Raw genomic sequence first — 18,573 nt, 5'->3', positions numbered from 1 at the left:
TGAAAATAGTCCTTAAGTTTTCTCTTTGGTTTACAGGCTGCGAGGAAGATGCCTTTCATGAAATAGAAAGAAAGTGGACTGTGGTGGTAACAGTATTTTACCAAAGCAAAACCAACACACAAGCCTTTAAATGGACAATGAGTCAGAACCCAGTGGGTTATTTATATTGCACTCTGCTATGGAGCTAAATAAAGCACAATATCTGTTTTACTAACTTCTATCTATCACAGAGCATTTCACATGTCTATATATTTACATGAGCATAACATACGAGACTCTGCTCCTCTTCCTGGAATGAATCGGAGCACAATAACCCCTCCCTCCTCTTCCTGCTTTCCAAGACAGCCGGTCCCATTCAGTCCAGAAGTTTCCTACTTCCTGCCTCTTTCACAGATCTGAAAGTGTACCGATGGGTGAAACTAACAATGTTGTAGTGAGGCCCCATTTACTGCAGATCGGCAAGCAAACATGAAGAAAGGGAACTAAAGCTTTGGTATGGATCAGTTCTCAGTTTTTATCTGGAGTCAGAAAGTGAAACCATTTCATACTGACGGCCGCTTTGGGGTGAAATGGCGCAGCAACAAAACCTGATGGATCAGAAAAAACTTTGCTGTTCAATCTGTCTGGATCTGCTGAAGGATCCTGTAACTATTCCCTGTGGACACAGCTACTGTATGAGCTGTATTAAAAGCCACTGGGATGAGGAGGATCAGAGGGAAACCCACAGCTGTCCCCAGTGCAGACAGACCTTCACACCGAGGCCCACCCTGGTGAAAAACACCATGTTAGCAGATTTAGTGGAGGAGCTGAAGAAGACGGGACTGCAAGCTGCTCCAGCTGATCACTGCTATGCTGAACCTGGAGATGCGGCCTGTGATTTCTGCACTGGGAGAAAGCTGAAAGCCCTCAAGTCCTGTCTGCAGTGTCTGGTCTCTTACTGTGAGCAACACCTCCAGCCTCACTATGAATCCCCTGCTTTTGAAAAACACAAGCTGGTCGACCCCTCCAAGAAGCTTCAGGAGAACATCTGCTCTCATCACGGTAAAGTGATGAAGATCTTCTGCCGCACTGATCAGCGGTGTATCTGCTATCTCTGCTCCATGGATGAACATAAAGACCACAGCACAGTCTTAGCCTCCGCTGAACGGACCGAGAGGCAGAGAGACCTCGGGGTGAGTCGGCAAAACATCCAGCAGAGGATCCAGGACATAGAGAAAGACGTGAAGGTGCTTCAGCAGGAGGTGGAGTCCATCAATCGCTCTGCTGACAAAGCAGTGACGCACAGCGAGAAGATCTTCACTCAGCTGATCCGTCTTATCAAGAACAGGAGCTCGGACGTGAAGCAGCAGATCAGATCCCGGCAGAAAACTGAAGTCAGCCGAGTCAAAGAGGTCGAGGAGAAGCTGCAGCGGGAGATCGCCAAACTGAGGCAGAAGGACACTGAGCTGAAGCAGCTCTCACATACAGAGGACCACACACAGTTTCTACACAACTACCCCTCACTGTCATGTCTTAGTGAAGCTACAGACTCACCCAGCATCAACATCCGCCCTCCTCAGTACTTTGAGGATGTGACAGCAGCTGTGTCAGAGGTCAGAGATAAACTGCAGGACGTTCTTAGTGATGTATGGACCAAGATCTTACTGACAGGGAGTGAAGGGAATGTTTTAAAGCCACAAGCAGAGCTCAAGACCAGAGCTGAGTTCTTACAGTACTCGTGTCAAATCACACTGGATCCAAACACAGCACACAGACGGCTGTTATTAACTGAAGGGAACAGAAAAGCAACAGTGATGGGTGAAAAACAGTTATATTCTAGTCATCAAGACAGATTTACTGACATGTTTCAGGTCCTGGGCAGAGAGAATCTGAGCAGACGTCACTACTGGGAGGTGGAGAGGAGCAGATTCGAAGTTTCAGTAGCAGTCACATACAAGGATATCAGCAAAACAGGATATGAAAGTGGATTTGGAAATGATGACAAGTCCTGGGCCTTTGAGTGTTTCAACAACAGTTATGAATTCAGACATAATAACACCAGCACATCCATCTCAGGCCCTCAGTCCTCCAGAGTAGGAGTGTACCTGGACCACAGGGCAGGGATTCTGTCCTTCTACAGCATCTCTGAAACCATGAGTCTCCTCCACAGAGTCCACACCACATTCACTCAGCCGCTCTATCAAGGACTTGGTGTTTTTGCTTCGTACGGTAGTGGATCTGCTGCTGAGTTCTGTAAGCTTGAGTAGCCAAAAGTTGAGAGGCAGCAGTGTGACTCAGTAGCTTCACAGAGATTCAACTTGCTTCATGATAGACCATTTGATTTAAGAGCAGGTATTGGTTTATCTTTTGACTGTTAAAAACAACCTTTCTCTGCCACGTTTGCTTATGAAATGTGGTGTGAGTTGTGTTTAGTTCCAGTATATTTTGATTACGACGAAAGCAATAAGAGGACAAATGTGATTTACTCCAGAAACTCACTACACTCCATCCACTGTCTTAACTAATAAAATCTTTTTTGTTACAAACGGTACAAAATTTGTACCCAAAGTGCAGTTCTGTGCACATGGCACTTGGTGCACTGTGCAGCTTTTTACAGTTGCACAGTGATGATAATTGCTTTTGATCTGTGAATGATTTAACATGTTTAGCCTTACTTATGGTGTTCCTGTGTTTATGTAAAAAAAAAAATGCACTTTATTTTTTGATTGAACATTTTTGTGATTTGGTTTTTATATAATGCTGGTTTATGATCATTATGAACAATTATCACAAAAATCATTATGCAAATAAACTTATTATTAATCAATAATAATGTTGTCAGTTTGACTTGGAAAGCAACCGGTCTGACCGGTCTCAAGGTATGCAGCAGCTTTTTTATAAGACGAGGGAGAAAAAAAAAAGGCGGAACCTTAGTCGTTGTCGGTTGTACCTGCACGGAATGTTTTGGTGTCGCACCTCAGAACACGGAAGTGAGGCGCCGCTACAGTTCCTGTGTCATGTTGTGTTTATGTTTTCGTGTTCGTCTCGGGTTAAAAAAAACTAATTTGTGAAAAATAATGGCAGTGAGCGCCGTTCACCTGGAGTCTGACGCCTTTCTGGTGTGTATGAATCACGCACTGAGCACGGAGAAGGAGGAGGTGATGGGTTTGTGCATCGGAGAGGTGGAGACCACCCGGATCGTCCACATCCACTCCGTCATCATACTCCGCCGCTCTGACAAGAGGAAGGACCGGGTGGAGATCTCCCCGGAGCAGCTGTCGGCGGCCTCCACGGAGGCGGAGAGGCTGGCCGACATCACCGGCAGGCCGATGCGGGTGGTCGGCTGGTACCACTCCCACCCGCACATCACCGTGTGGCCCTCCCACGTCGACGTCAGGACCCAGGCCATGTACCAGATGCTGGACCAGTGCTTCGTGGGCCTCATCTTCTCCTGCTTCATCGAGGACAAGAATACCAAGACGGGCCGGGTGCTGTACACCTGCTTCCAGTCCGTGCAGGCGCAGAAGGGCTCCGAGTACGAGCGGGTGGAGATCCCCATCCACGTCGTGCCCCGGGAGGCCATCGGAAAGGTGTGCCTGGAGTCGGCCGTGGAGCTGCCGCGGATCCTGTGCCAGGAGGAGCAGGACACCTACCGCAAGATCCACAGCCTGGCGCACCTGGACCCCGTCACCAAGATCCACAACGGCTCGGTGTTCACCAAGAACCTGTGCAGCCAGATGTCGGCGGTGAGCGGGCCGCTGCTGCAGTGGCTGGAGGACCGGCTGGAGCAGAACAAGCAGAGCGTGGTGGAGCTGCAGCGGGAGAAGGAGAGGCTGCTGCAGGAGCTGGCTGCTCTGTGAGGGTGGAGGACACTTTGGAGAGCACCAAATTACCAAAGCACCCTCTGTTTCGCTTGTTTTACCTTCCTTCCTACTTTCTATCCTTCCAGGCTTCAAACACTTTCTTTGAGCTGATGAAAAGCGCCCTTAGTGTGGAGTATGAAAAGTTTTAAATCATCAGAGAAGCTGGAAGCGAAACATTTTTGGCACTTTGGGGAACTATTCCAAATTATTCCAGTTGATTAATTAAAAAATCTCTCAAGCATGAGTCCCTGGAACTGGCACCTGGTCAGATTTGTAGTTTTTCCCACTTATTCTGTGATCACATAATAATAAATGAGATAATAACACAGCCAATTTTATTTGTATTGTATTTGAGCTCATGAGTTCCTTGTACAGCTCTTTTACAAGGAGACAAATTTAAACTTTGACTTCATTTTGTCAGAAGAAAATGTTTCTATTCAAAGGTATCATTTTGATGTCTGCATTAGTTTTGCTGGTTTGGTTTATAAAATGTAAGAAAATAAGAAAAATGCTTCTGTCTGGCCAGCTGTCTACAATCCAAGAATATTCAAGATATTCAGATATTCAGTTTACTGTCACGTGCAACAAAGAAAAACAGCAAATCAGCATAAAGGGAAGCCGGAACTATGTAATGTTTTTACTGAGAAAGAACTTAATCCGTTACGGTCAGTTGTCTGCACCAGTTACTCTTATTTGGGCACAAAAACAAACAGTTAACTGAGAAAACGACTGTCCAATTAAATAAGAATGAAAAACCTTTGTTGTAGTGTCGGTATGATAAATATGGCAGCAACTGATTCTTTTCATTACTGAACTGTGATGTCCGTCACAGTTTCATGTGGCGCAATTTGCCTTTATTAAGAGGAAGCAACAATATTTGAGTTTTTGCTTCAAATGACTTCAATAATTAATCTGTTATCAAAATGAATCGATTAATTGTTTTGGCATTAACTGTACAACAGCGGTTGATTTGCTTTTCTATCTCTAGAACAGTGGAAACTAATGGTTAACCAGATGGGAAGCTAATGATGTCAGATGTTTAGTAATTTATTGTCAGTGGGTAAAAACAAGCAAAACTACATTTGGGCCTCCCTCCCTTGTTCTAATCACTCTGATTCAGAGCCCACTGAGGAAAGACAATGTGCCTTTGGACTGCTGGAAGTGTTACTGTAGATTCTGTACACTGTAAATGATTATTTGTTATTGGATGCTGTTCAGCATCTAAAGACATTGACCCTGTTTACTGATTGTGCTTTTTCCTCTGCCTCTTATCCCAGATTTGGAAAGCCTCTTTTTTTTTTTTTTTTCTATTGCCAAGAGTGACTATCGTGGTGCTTCTGTATGATATGTTAGCATCCACAAACTGTAAAATAAAACAGCTTTTGTTAATATTAAAGGACCCAAGGATACACTGACCTTCTGCAGCTTCTCTTTAGTTCTGTAAGGAACAATGAGATGACGATGCTTCCTGTAAGACATTTCTGATATTTGGATAATTATCCAATAATAATCCAGTTATTCATATTCATGCCTTCCAACTGATTTGGTTTAAATATCAGGCTTTTGTGAATTTAGGGTTCTAATTTGTCATTTCCAGCTGCTGGTCACACTTTATAAGCAGTTTGGTTCTCCAGGTTGGTCCCTGGTAAGTTGACAAATGGACCATGTGTTAAACAGCACCTACAGGAACACAACGCTGATGTTAGTCCAGCAGAGTACCGTTTACTCAAATATGAACACGCAGACAAGATACAGATTTTTAATTCAGTGTGACTCACACTTTCCCAAGCTATCATGATGTCAGTTTGTAGAATGATCAGACTGTAATGGATGGAAGATCTTAATCTGATTCAGATGGTCAGTGAGCTGGTCCATAAGCATTCTTATGGGCCTATAAGTGGCAAACACAGTTAGCTCACCTGATTGTAATATAGGAACCACCGAAGCAGATTTAGATAATATTGTAAATGTAAACTAACCTGCTTGTTCCATCTCTCACATGGCTGCTGCTGACTTCATTTTTTCATAGAAACAATTATAGAAATATCTGTATGGCCACAGATTTATATGAGAACACACTGCTGGAATGAACGAACAAGGAATGATATGTTCATTTCTGGGTCAGCCTTCTCTGTGGGTGCTCAACCTTTTCAGTGGGTGCTCAAGCACCGGAGCTCCCACGTGATTGGTGCGTATGTTGCAGAGAATTAGAAGATGGGTACTAGTTAGCTAGTAGGTGCTTAGCTTGGCATAAAGACAGGAAACATGGCTCTGTCTGAAGATTTATGGTCACTGTGAGGTTGCCTCTGGCCAAGAAATAATCTGGCACATAAGATCCCACATAAAACCACATATCGGCATTTTTACTTTGGACAGAGCCAGGCTACTGTTTCCCCCTGCCCCCTTTATGCTAAGCTAAGCTAACCACCTGCTGCTGAGGCTTCATGTTTAACACACAGAGTGGTATGGGTCTAACTTTTGGCAAGGCGGCGAATAAGCGTATTATGCAAAATGTCAAATGTGCAGTAGTGCGTTACCACTGCCAGATGTTAAATATGACACTAGAGCCAAAAATAGTCAGGAAATCAGTGGCTGCAATATGAAGTGGTTCCGATATATAACCCCCTCATGAAATTCATTTTTCCTTTGGACAGAACCACACTTGCTGCCCCACTTTCCAGTCTGTACGCTAACTGTCTCCTACCTATAGCTGGATATTAAAAGGACAGCTGAAAGTGGCACTGATCTTCTCATTTAACTCACCAATAAGCGTGTTTCCTAAAATGTCAAACTATTCCTTTAACAACATTTCTATATTCGAATATATTCTAACCTACTACTGACCAAAGACAGAATGTCACAGTGAACTAACAGTGATGAATGAACTCACGTGTGTCTGAGTGTTAATTATGTACTCAAACTATTTTTATTTCTAGTTGATACAATTATCACTCGCAAGATACAAACTCTTACAAAAAAGACTCTGTGCTGCTGTTTGTCTCCACTGACTGTACAGTCCTTTGGACAGCAGTCCTTGTTAAAATTACCAAAAAAAAACAAAGCAACTTTTCCATAAAATGTATAATTTTAACATATATTTCAGTGCTGTGAGCACCAAAATGAAACTTCATTCATCTCAGGCACAAATCTCAGCAACAGATGATCAAAACCTGGACAAATAAAACCACAACATTCTGCATGGGTGGAAACCACAAGAGGACGGTGAAGTTTACTGTGATTTCGAATAATTGATCCTTTAAAGCTCCTGTCTGTGTTTTCATTACATCAACTGCAAAGAGAAACAGGTCTTTTTTTCTCGAATGTTCTCGTCTTACTGTGTTTCAGTCATTAGTTACAATCTGCTATCTGATTATGAGCGTAGTCATGTCACAGAGAGTTCCTCTCCTCAGAAATACGGTTATTCACTTACTAATTAACTGCATCTCTATTTTGCAGCTTTTCCCATTTGCTTTTAAAACTCAACACTTGCTGCAGATGTTTCACTTTAACAGGAAAGCTTTTGATTGCTTGGTGACGGGAAAGCAAACAGTGTTTGTGTAAAAAATCCACAGCAGAGTATGACATGACACTGTTGTTGTTCTGATGCAGTCAGTACAACGGAGAAATCTATTTATTTATGTAATGTGCACTGTTTGTGATTTTCAAATTGGCAAATGAATTCCTGCACATGTGACATCTGTGTATTTTGACCCGTTCTCTCACACCATCACCTCGTCCTATAAACCCTTTTATTTCATTACTCACTGATAGATTCTTCAACATTTTCTCACAAACTCATGTCCATGTTTTTTCCATGAAATGGCACAACTGTGTTCTAGTTTGTATCATCTTCCTGAAAACGTTCCCATTTGCAGCTACACTCGGTCTGAAAAAAAAAAAAAAAAAAAAAAGACCCACTGCTGCACAGGAAGTGACGAGTTTAACATCACCAGTTTGTTTGAAATAAAAAGTCTCTACTTGTTCAGATTCTCCAGCAGGATTTCAGCTCCTTTGTTGTTGCTGATGCTGCTGAGCTCTGATTGGATGGACTCCAGCAACGCCTTCACCTCCGCAACCACAGACTTATCACAGCTGTTCAGGAGGCTGCACACAAAAACACAGGCAAAGATTAGCTCATGACCACACATCTGCAAATATTAATTGTACAACCAAAAGAAAAAAAGTCACTTAGAAACATGTAAAGAGCGCAGTTCATATTCAGACATGACATCATTTTTTAATGCAAATTTATGCGCGGATCATTACCACAATTATATTTATGTCACAGTATGAAGATTAAGCAGGCAACCATTTCTCTTTCAGATTGTCAGTGTTAAACAGGACGAACTGAATCAATCCTTTCTGGAACACAGTACAGCACTGTACTGTGTCCCTCGGTGTGTGTGTGTGTGTGTGTGTGTGTGTGTGTGTGTAGACACTGACCTGCAGAGGACCATGGCTCCTCTGTTGACTTTCACCCAGCTCTTCAGTTTGTCAGCTCCCACTGTGTCCACCAGTATCCTGCTGAACCGTTCTGAGAGAACGACAGAGGTGGACACCACGGAGAGAGGGAGAGAGAGGGGAGGAACCAAGGACACAACTCAAGTTATTAAGATTTTAACCTATATTTAGCCCAAGGTAGTTATTATTTTTGCTGTCTTTATCTTAATCCACTAAATTGCAGACAGGTTGAGCCCTGAGTCAACAGTGCAATCGGTGCCATCTTGTGGAAATTAAATCATTTTAAACTGAGCCCAGACAACCTCCAGGGGAAACTCATTTCGGCTGCTTGTATCCGAGGTCTCGTTCTTTCGGTCATCACCCAGAGCTCATGACCATAGGTGAGGGTGGGAATGCTGATCAAAGGCCAAAGCCTTTTGGCTCAGCTCCCTCTTCACCACAACAGACCGCCCACAGCGCACGCATCACTGCTAACGCCGCACCAATCTGTCTGTCCATCTCGTGCTCCATTTTACCCTCACTCATGAACAAGACCCCGAGATACTTAAACTCCCTCACTTGGGACAGCAACTCACTCCCAGCTCCCATGCTGAAGGTGACAGTCCGAGGAAGCCAACAGAACCACTGTGCCTTGTGACTCTATGCATGAATATGACAAACAGGATCGGTGACAAGGGGCAGCCTCCAACGCCCACTGAGAATGTGCTCCAGCTTGTGCCGAAGATGCGGACACCTTCCTTAGTCTGGCCCCTCCCCGGGAACAACTTTGCCTTGGGGGACCCTACCAGGGGCTATAGCCCCCCCAACAACACAGCTCCCAGGTTCACAGGGGCGCATGAACCCCCACACCACGATAACGTGATGATGGGATGATTTTAGGAACTGGTCGGAGGTCAGAGAGGCAATCTGAAATGAATGAGCTCAAAGATGTAAAACCCCAGTGTGGTCCTTTAACAAGCAGATTATCTCTGCTTATATACTGACCACTTCATCGGCCAGCAGTGTAGAGCCTGATTACCAGAGGTCCTGTGTGGGTGTGTGTGTGTGGGTGTGTGTGTGTGTGTTTACCCTCTTTGCCAGCCTCTGCCAGTGTCATGTCCTGTTCTATGAGCCATTTCAGCACCAGGTGTCCTGCTGGATGCTCTGCCATGTGAAGCTGCAGCAGAAATACAAAGTTCAGAGTGAAGAACAGCAAAGAAGACGACCAACACTCAAACATCACAGGAGAAACTTCACTTTAGACATTTTCTGTTAGCTTGTCATCATTTGTCTAACCAATAATAAAGGAGTAAACTATTTGATTTATGTAATTTAACTGCTCCTGATTGCTCAGATGGTGCTAAATGAAACATTAAGTTGAAGTTGAATCCCTATTAAGTTATCATTGTAACAACGTGTGAATCCTGCACTCAAAGCCCTGGTTCACCTCATGATAACTAATGCTACACAAAAAGATCATTTTAAACTTTGCTTGGAGAACTATTATGAAACTGTTGAGACATTTACTTCTGATGTGTTTCTATTTTTACACTGATCAGTATAATGAAATCAGTCACACACACACACACACACACACACACACACACACACACACACACACCTGTCCACTGATCCCTCCTGGCACTAACTCTTGATTGGCCATTTGAGCCACGGCCGTCATGGCGGGCCGCAGGTCCCCACAAGCCGACGCTAGGATGTCACTAACGGTGACGCTGGCCGCCTTGTCCATCACCATGGCAGCAGTGTTGTCACAGAGATATTGAAGCAGCAGGGGGGATACAACTTCCAGCAGCTCCTTCCTCCGAATCCCCATTTCCTTTTTACTGACGAGATGAAGACAGAAGCAATGTGACGGTTGTTCATTCTGGGCTTCAAAAGGTTCACACGCTGCCATTTCCCTCCTTCAATCTGCTCTTCTAACAAAACCACATTCGAAAGACTTGAAACCGTTTCCACGAATGTTACCTGTGTGTGTTTCCATCTCCTTGCTCCAGCACCTTGATGATCTCTGGCAGCAGGTGAGCTGGGTCTCTGGGGCTCAGCAGGTACAGCAAAACCTTTTTACCATATTTATTACTGATGACCTCATCCAAAGACGCCAAGATCTCCTGAACACGTGGGAAACAAGATTTTTAGACAATGACTACAACTTTTCACACATCTTCAAATCAAAAATCATGACCAGGCAGTTTGTCAGTTGTCATACTGATGTGCATTTTTTTAGGAAAACTGCAGTCACTTTTAAAGAATCAGGATTATCATTAAAACACAGCATCAGTCTTACTGAGAGCACGGCCTGTTTGAGCAGCTTGGTGTCGTCCACACAGTCAAACATGGCCAGAAGAACCAGATGGCCAAACTCCCCCTGCAGACAAACAGTCAGCGTGAGGAGGTTTCAGGTTAACTCCTGATGTCTGGTCTGGTGATCAGATATTTCTACACGTCCTCAGCAGCAAGTCCATCTTTTTGAGCTGGCCTCGTGTGGCTGGATAAACCCCTGGTAAATCCCTGGTTAAACATTGCCCCAACAACCTTCCCTCTGGTAAATAATCATCTAATGAACGAATGGAGAAATACTGAGAACTCACCGTGGCAAACTTCACCATGTATGTCTTCATAGTTTTGATTATGACTTTTCTGTCCTGAAAAAACAAAACAAAAGCAGACACATTTATTTTACTTGAATCCTTTTATTTCCTGCCATTGGAAGTGGAACTCTCTTCATGTAATACAGAGCAGGGTGAGGAGGATCCTGATGTCCCATCACTGCCATACAGTGTGAACGGGCACAGGCATACAACTGCAGACGTCTTTGCAGACTTCTGTGGCTCAAGAGAAAGCAGCGCGATCAGTTGCCTGATCAGTTGCCTCGAGTGGTGTCACACATGCACTCATGAATACTGGCCTACATTGTGTTGTTTAATATTGGTGAACAGCCCCCCACACAAGGGTTATTCACTGAATCAGCCGTTAGCAAATAAATATTACACCAGTCTCCTTCAGTAGATCCTAGCCAAGGATCTGCTATGTAGTATATTTAACATGGCTTGTACTCCTGTAATCTGTGCAAACACAATAAAACAGGTGTGTGTGTGTGTGTGTGTGTGTGTGTGTGTGTGTTTATACACACCTTAGCTGTCCCGTGCCACAGACAGTGCATTGCCACTCGTGCTCCATCGTGTGTGTGCGCCATGTAGACAACTGACTCTCTGATTGACTCAATCATCTCCTGTTCACATCAACCAAATACAAATCAAAGAAGAGAGCCGTGTTAGTGGTGAATACAGAACCTTTCTTCAGAGCATTATCTGAGAAACCAACTTCTGTACAAATAGTTAGTAATTAAACAGCATTAAGAGAGAAGAGCTGCTTACCGATCTTGGTTTGTCAGGTGCAAACAGGAAGAAGTCCAGGAAGACTTTGTGGACCAGAGAGTGTTTGATCACTTGTTCTCTGAGACACAACAACAACAACAGAAGTTGGGGGTTGGATGCAACAAATGAATGAAATGCAATAAAAACAAGTGAAAAAAGGAATGATATTATAGTGATGGAAAGTACACTGGATTAAATCAGGAAAGGGTGAAGCTTATTACCTTTAACTGACCAGAGAAATAAACGTGCAAACTGAGGAGGGGAAATTCATGTAACTCCTGTTAACATGATATTGCTTTGTTTCTATTCTTGTTTCTTTACCTTGACACACAGCTGCAACTAACCATCATTTTTCTTATCAAATATTTAATAAGTAGTGCAAAAAGAGAGAAAAGGGCCCGTGTCAGCAGTGCCCAGAACCTAAAGTGACAAGTGTATAAAGGGCTTGTTGTGCCTGGCCAAAGATAGTTTACAACGATACGACAGAGTATCCCGAATGTTTAGGATTTAGCTTCAGAAATGGATTCAATGATCCATCAGCTACCAAAAATTTTAGTCAATCGACTACTCAGAACAAGCCCTCTGCCTCAGGTTACCCTGAGCAAACCACTACTGTTCACAGACACAGTGAAACTATTGCCCTGCACAGTGTTTTTCTGTTTGTCTTCAGCTGCGCATGCTTCATTTTATTTCAGCTCTCATTTGTGTGTGAAGTTTTGTTTTCTCGACTTACTTCTGGGCCATGGGCGTGAGAATCTGCTTCATCTCGTCGACGATATTGTTCAGCTTGTCCGGGTTCCCCTCTGCCACTTTCTCGATGGTGTTACACACTGACGACTGGACACACAGGCAGAGAGGCAGCCAACTGTTCAGCCCGCAGCAGATATCTCACACACATAAAGTGATGCAGAGGCACCACGGCACCAAATAACTAATAACATGGTGCATAATAACACCTGGGAGGGGCCGAATGCTACCGCGTGCAGGTGTGTGTACCTTGCAGAGAGTGAAGGTGTTCCCGTACAGCTCCTCAGTGAGCATGAGTCTCTGTGCCAGCACGGCTTTGTCATTGTAGGCGTACTCGATGATGGATGAGGCGGCGGCGTGGCGAAGCATCGGCCGCACGTGACCTTTAAACATTTGCATCACAGCCGCCAACAGCTCCTTGTTCCTGTGGAGGACATACATACACATGGTTTTGTTTAGGGCCCACATTGTAACATACTGACGTGTTATAGCAGTATGTGTGCATATTATTACGACATTATAACAAAGAGAAAGCAACGGAAGCTGACTCACCCGTACATCAGCAGTTTTTTCACCACGTGTTTGCCATACTGCGACTTACACAATCCAATGATGTCATCTGTGGGGTCCAACAAAGCACAGACATTTCATTTTTGTTTATGTCAGTTCTTGCTAGTTAGCTTCCGGCCTCGTATGTCACTAATATAAAACCAGGGGCCGGACTGCAGGTCAGCTGTGTTAGATAACACCTCAGTGTCAACAGGGAAAATGATTCCCCTCATTGACATGTGTCCTGTTATTGTAATTGTCATATAACATGGGGATCTCAGACACACAGACAGACAGGCAGACAGGCAGACAAGGTAACAGACAGTTAATAGCGTCTGCTTACCTTTGAGCTCCTTGAACACTTCCAATCTCTGCTCGTGGCTGCCAAACTGGAGGAAACACTGCAGCACTCGCACTGAGTCGTGAGCAAACGCCATCTGGAGGAAGGAGAGCGACCGTCAGAAACTACAGTCCAAGATGGAGCTCCATTTTACCCCAAGGTACAACTGCACGACTGTGTACTGAGTGTTAACACCAGAAGGGAAGTGCATTTTTTATATAAAAAAGCCAATAAAGACGTGAGAGACGTGAGAGAAATGACACCAAATTCATGCATCCCACAAGTTAAAATATTACATTAATAAATCCACCTGGCATACAGTCAGATGGCTCCACCACTTTCTGACGTCAGAGACGTTCTGATGTAATTAATGGAGGACACACTTATTGTAATCGGCATCAGTGGACACCTGAAGCTCTGTGTTACCACTCAAGCAGAGAGAGAGCAGATAAAGAAGCCTTGGAGAAAAAGCAGCGAGGAAGCTCAACTACCTGATACGTGTGTCTGTTCATTGATTCCTGCTATTGGTTGCAGTTGAACAAAGTTAGCACAAGCATTAACCATAGTTCACACGACAGCTGGCTACCCGGGCATACTTGTCTGTCTTCTCTGTATTCCCAAAGCTCACCTATTAACTTGGTAAGTCAACTGTTATGACTACTGATAAAACTGACAGACAAGCCTATGAAAATATTACACAAGTTGTAATAAATCATAATTATCCTTCAAAGCAGTCATTCCCAAACTTATGAATCCTGGGGCCTGATTTGAAATCTAAAACTCTCCTGCGCTCCACCCAAACCTTTAATCACCCCTCTTCATTAACACACGAGATATAGTTTTTATTTTATAGACATAATTCATGTTAACGTGGGCCTGGGGCACTGCAGTGCAAATCAATAATCCATCCACATACACGTAACAACCTTTACAGCAACAAATGGAAGACACCTGGCTGTAATAAAACGCTTCTACATAAACTTGTCCAATATCCAACACAACATCAACGTGAAGAGAAACCGGACAGTAATGTTATCTGAACACTGAATCTTTTTGTTTCTACACATGCATCCTGATGCAGTTATTACAACCCATCACAGCTCACGGCCGTGCAACTTTTGAAATATTAAAAACGCCGCAAAAAAAACAAAGCACCACCTCTCACAAGCCCATAAGCTGAGATTCACTCCAGTGTCTATGACAGCACCAGTTTATGTTGATACACTGAACATGAAGCACATGTTAGATAACCTTACGCTGCGTTACCGGCTTCCCCTAATGAGAAGGGTGATGTTGCTGAAAAACAACATTCTTGAGGCTTGGATGAATATTGTCCATATTTAGTTTGTAGGTGGCGGTGCAGCTTGCATAGTGTCAACGCCGGACTGATTCTCCATTAAAAATCTTTCTTGTGCCAGCGATCAGCCACCGCTCCATTTGAACTTTTTACCTCCACTGATACACTGCTCCATTCATTCCGATACCCAGCCTTTGACAGATGTAAGACACTTTGCGGTGTTGCACCATATTTGGTGTCTCTTCAGATCCTGTGACTTGCCCTGATATTCTTACCCCAACATCACTCTCTCACTCCTCGTGCCGACTAACCTAACCTACACTGCAGGTCACAGAATCTGATGGGTCAATAAATATGGTGCAAAAGGTCAGATAAATGAAGAATAACACTTTAATTAATCAATGAATCTGTATGCATTTGGCCAGACACTTTTTGAGTACTAATTCCTGAGGGAGGGAAAGTGTGTCTTTCCACTTTTTCAGCTGATCTGCTATTTTAAAAACAGACAAAACAACAAATCTGCAGCAAACAGATGAAAATGCAGAGCGATACTCACCTGTTTGATCTTTCCGCGGATCAGCTCGTGAAGCTCCTTCATCAGTTTCTTCTTCAAGTCGTTGTCGCAGTTCTTCCTGTGAAACAGATACACCACCATCATCTGTCAATAAGCAGGCAGCAGCGCAGCGTTCACACCACGGGAAAGGTCTTACTGCACATACAAGACCTCTAGAGGAATGTTTCAGTCCAGCTTTCGCTTTCTTTTTACTTCAAAATGTAGAAAAGGGATAAAGAATACCAAGGTGAGGGGTTCAACTCCCACTGACTGACTGACTGACTGACTGACTGACTGACTGACTGACTGACTGACTGACTGACTGACTGACTGACTGACTGACTGACTGACTGACTGACTGACTGTGTGTGTGTGTGTGTGTGTGTGTGTACCTCCTGAGGTCTCCCCACACTCGTTTGGCTTGACAGATGATCTGGAACATATCCTTCCTCTCCGCCTGCTGCCTGCTGTTCTTTAGGTCCTTCTTCCTCTGCTGTCTGTTCTTATTCAGCTCCTCTGTCGTCAACTCCTTCGTCTTTGGCTTAAACTCACCTTTCTTCATCTTCTTAGCCACCGGACCTGATCTCACACACACACACACACACACACACACATACATATCAATAACAATGTTTTGACACATCAGTGATCAAGAAAAGAGAAAGATTCAGATTGTGAATCCACTTGGTGAGGGCTAACTGTGAATCCAGGAAGAACACAAGAAGGAACTACAAGTGAAAACATTAATTGGTCAAATGTTAAGGAACACTGAGAAGTAAAACACTGATATATGCATCATCTTTCCTCTCCTCTCTTCTCCCTGCACGCTAACAGCTGAGACCATCTGGTGACCTGGTGCAGTGAGAACTACCTCCTGCAAGAAGCTGTGGTCCATCAGGACCAAAATGTCCTACCACAGGAACAATTTCTCCCCCTCTGCTGCCAGCCTCATCAATAGATACACCATCAACTTTCCACAGAAGTCTGGCCAGAGGTGGTCTTCATGGAAGAATTGCGGCCAAAAAGCCAAACCTCCAACGTGGAATCATGGCCAAGTAACTCAACTATGCACAAAAACATGGAACTGGGGTGCAGAAAAAGGGTGGTCACACTAAATATTGATTTGATTTAGATTTTTCCTCTGTTCGCTCACTTACTCTGATTCAGAACCAGACTGTGAACTGACACGTTCTTTTGTGTGAGGGCAAGAAGAGACAAGATGTTTTCTCACCTTCACCCTCTCCTCCTTTATTTTTCCCTTTAAATGGTGGCAGTTTCCTCTTCTGCGGCCCGTTCCCGCCTTTGGAGAAAGCAAACTTGTTTTGTTTGTTGCCGCCATCTCCACCTTTACCCAGTCTGCCCTTCTTCTCTGTGTTGTACGGTTTGAAGGGCTTTTTACCGCCTGGTTTTCCACCAAGTTTGGTCCCTATAGAATCTGGACAAAGTGAGAGAGCCAGTGACAAACCTGGATGAAAGTAATGGTGTGTATATAGCTGGTTAATGTTAACCACTGCTTACCTTTTCCTTTCTGTGTAAACTTCTTTCCGCCTTTAGGAGAAAAGGGTTTTTTGGATTTAGCCTCCATCCTAACATGGATCCCAGAGAACAATCAAGATGAAGACAACAGCAGAAAGAACGGACAAACAAGTGATCAGAAATCTATGACTCAAGAAACAATTACATGCCAAAGTCCCAGATTATTCCTGGGTAATGACTGTGACTACAGAGAGAAGTGTTTGCAGAAAGGAAAAGAAAATACAAATCTAACACATTTCAAGATTGACTAGCATAATCTTTAACTGTCATCTGATTTTTATCTAGTTGTGTGTGTGTGAGGGGAGGAAGATTTATACCCAACAGGTGAATGCAGAAGATAAATAATAAGCATTTTAGCTTCAGCTTGGAGACACAACATTAGGTTGGACTTCAGAAATCAGATAATATATGTATTGTGAAATTGATGATTATTATTACAGCACAACTGTAAGACAACTGTTAGAGACATCTGAGGCATTAAGGCCTGCAAACCCACTGTGAGACCCATAAATGTACAGACCCACAACAGCTGCGAGTGCTTTAAGTAAACGTAAACACGTACGTGCACTAAATTAAGGTATTTCTCCCTCCTGCTCATCCACATATCCACATTTTATGAGACCATGTTGTCGCTACTGTCGCTTAGATAACGTTAAAGGTTTAAGGAACTTTTTCCGAACCCACTTAAAATACAGAACGAATGTCAACTCAAGGTCTCTTACTACCGACAAAGCCTCTGTGTCCTATATGTACAGTTCCAGCGAGCAATAACAACAAATACAACATTTATCCTGCTGTTACTTACATTAGAGACACACACACACACTCACGCTGTCTCTACTCGAGCCCATGCGTTCTGTAACCAACACGGTTTACGGCACAACGCGTCCAATCATACGGAACCTTCGCTGCCGTAAAGCGTACGTTGTTGCGACAGCTAGTAAACGTGGATATCAGTTTATTTTGAATGTTTGTTGGGCTCCGCAGTTGTGCAGTTTGTCCACAACAACGTAGTCGCTCTGGCAACCTCCAGGAAATTGGCAAGCAGCGGCCACTGTGGTGTCTACGTGTTTAGCTATGAAAGATGGCGAAGCGGCCATGTTTGTTTACAACCAGAACATCCATGATGCAAAGGGGCAAACGTCGTTACCATGGTTACAGCAATAACCGCAATCATTTTGGCCTGGTTAACCCTTTAATGCCTGAACCATGAAATAATTGCCGGTCAATTTTTTTTAAAACTGGAGTGTTTATTGAAAAAAGTTTTTAAAAATGTGATTTGCATCATTTTTGTTACATCCGGCATTTTTGTGCAATTTATTGCTCAGTATGTTTATCTTAAACAAACAAAACCATATAAAACAAAGATAAAATACAAAAAATATCACACTAATGATGTAGAGGTCTCAAAACCTCATGTATCAAATATGACACACTTGGCGTTACAGGGTTAAATATATATAAAGCACCAGACACACCTTCTCATTCAATGGTTCTTCTTCTTTTAAAAATAAATATTTTCTTCATTGTAAGAGACATAAAAACTATGGAATAAACAAAAAAGTGTTAAACAAATCGGTTTTAGGTTCTTTACAACATCCACCTTTTGCTTTGATGGCAGCTTTGCTCAGTCTTGGCCTTCTGAGGTTGGGACTGAGTAAAAATAAACTACAGTGTGCGTGTTCATGGTCATTGATGTGTTTTTAATAGTTTCTGGACAACAATGGAGCTCTCTGGCTCAAAGAAAAAGGTTTATTTCCTGATTCCTGAGGAATGACACGCAGGGGAAGCTGGTGGTGGCGTTCTGCCGGGCAACCATCAAGAGTGACCTCACTTACTGCATCTCTGTGTGCTTTCTTTCCCACAGCCATCAA

At 43.5% G+C, this 18,573-nt stretch overlaps 4 protein-coding genes across 4 annotated transcripts in view; 2 read left to right on the top strand and 2 right to left on the bottom strand.

The window, feature by feature from the left end:
• The first annotated feature begins 419 nt into the window (after positions 1-419).
• On the top strand, positions 420-2,369 carry LOC139218917 (E3 ubiquitin/ISG15 ligase TRIM25-like). Its single transcript, XM_070850664.1, has one exon. It carries the CDS (start codon positions 570-572, stop codon positions 2,244-2,246), a length of 1,677 nt encoding a protein of 558 aa, XP_070706765.1. The 5' UTR covers positions 420-569; the 3' UTR covers positions 2,247-2,369.
• A 686-nt stretch (positions 2,370-3,055) lies between these two features.
• brcc3 (BRCA1/BRCA2-containing complex, subunit 3) lies at positions 3,056-5,233 on the top strand. The gene has a single exon (XM_070850018.1). It carries the CDS (start codon positions 3,057-3,059, stop codon positions 3,837-3,839), a length of 783 nt encoding a protein of 260 aa, XP_070706119.1. The 5' UTR covers position 3,056; the 3' UTR covers positions 3,840-5,233.
• The window catches only part of vldlr (very low density lipoprotein receptor), a 97,186-nt gene continuing 82,545 nt past the window's right edge, over positions 3,933-18,573 (bottom strand). Inside the window, exon 21 of the transcript XR_011585673.1 lies at positions 3,933-3,942. The gene's annotated coding sequence lies outside the window, so the exon portion shown is untranslated. The remainder of the gene's footprint in view (positions 3,943-18,573) is intronic.
• Positions 6,750-16,748, bottom strand: pum3 (pumilio RNA-binding family member 3). Its single transcript, XM_070850317.1, has 17 exons — positions 16,682-16,748; positions 16,395-16,598; positions 15,556-15,742; positions 15,167-15,242; positions 13,317-13,410; positions 12,977-13,043; positions 12,674-12,848; positions 12,411-12,514; positions 11,678-11,756; positions 11,434-11,532; positions 10,892-10,945; positions 10,588-10,668; positions 10,269-10,411; positions 9,904-10,126; positions 9,372-9,459; positions 8,286-8,376; positions 6,750-7,946 (listed from the first exon to the last, which is right to left on the bottom strand). Exons 1-17 carry the CDS (start codon positions 16,746-16,748, stop codon positions 7,817-7,819), a joined length of 1,962 nt encoding a protein of 653 aa, XP_070706418.1. The 3' UTR covers positions 6,750-7,816.

Source organism: Pempheris klunzingeri, chromosome 19 (assembly GCF_042242105.1).
Source record: "Pempheris klunzingeri isolate RE-2024b chromosome 19, fPemKlu1.hap1, whole genome shotgun sequence".
Taxonomy (NCBI): domain Eukaryota; kingdom Metazoa; phylum Chordata; class Actinopteri; order Acropomatiformes; family Pempheridae; genus Pempheris; species Pempheris klunzingeri.
Note: the sequence above shows the minus strand (reverse complement) of the source record. Positions and strands in the feature narration are given on the sequence as shown.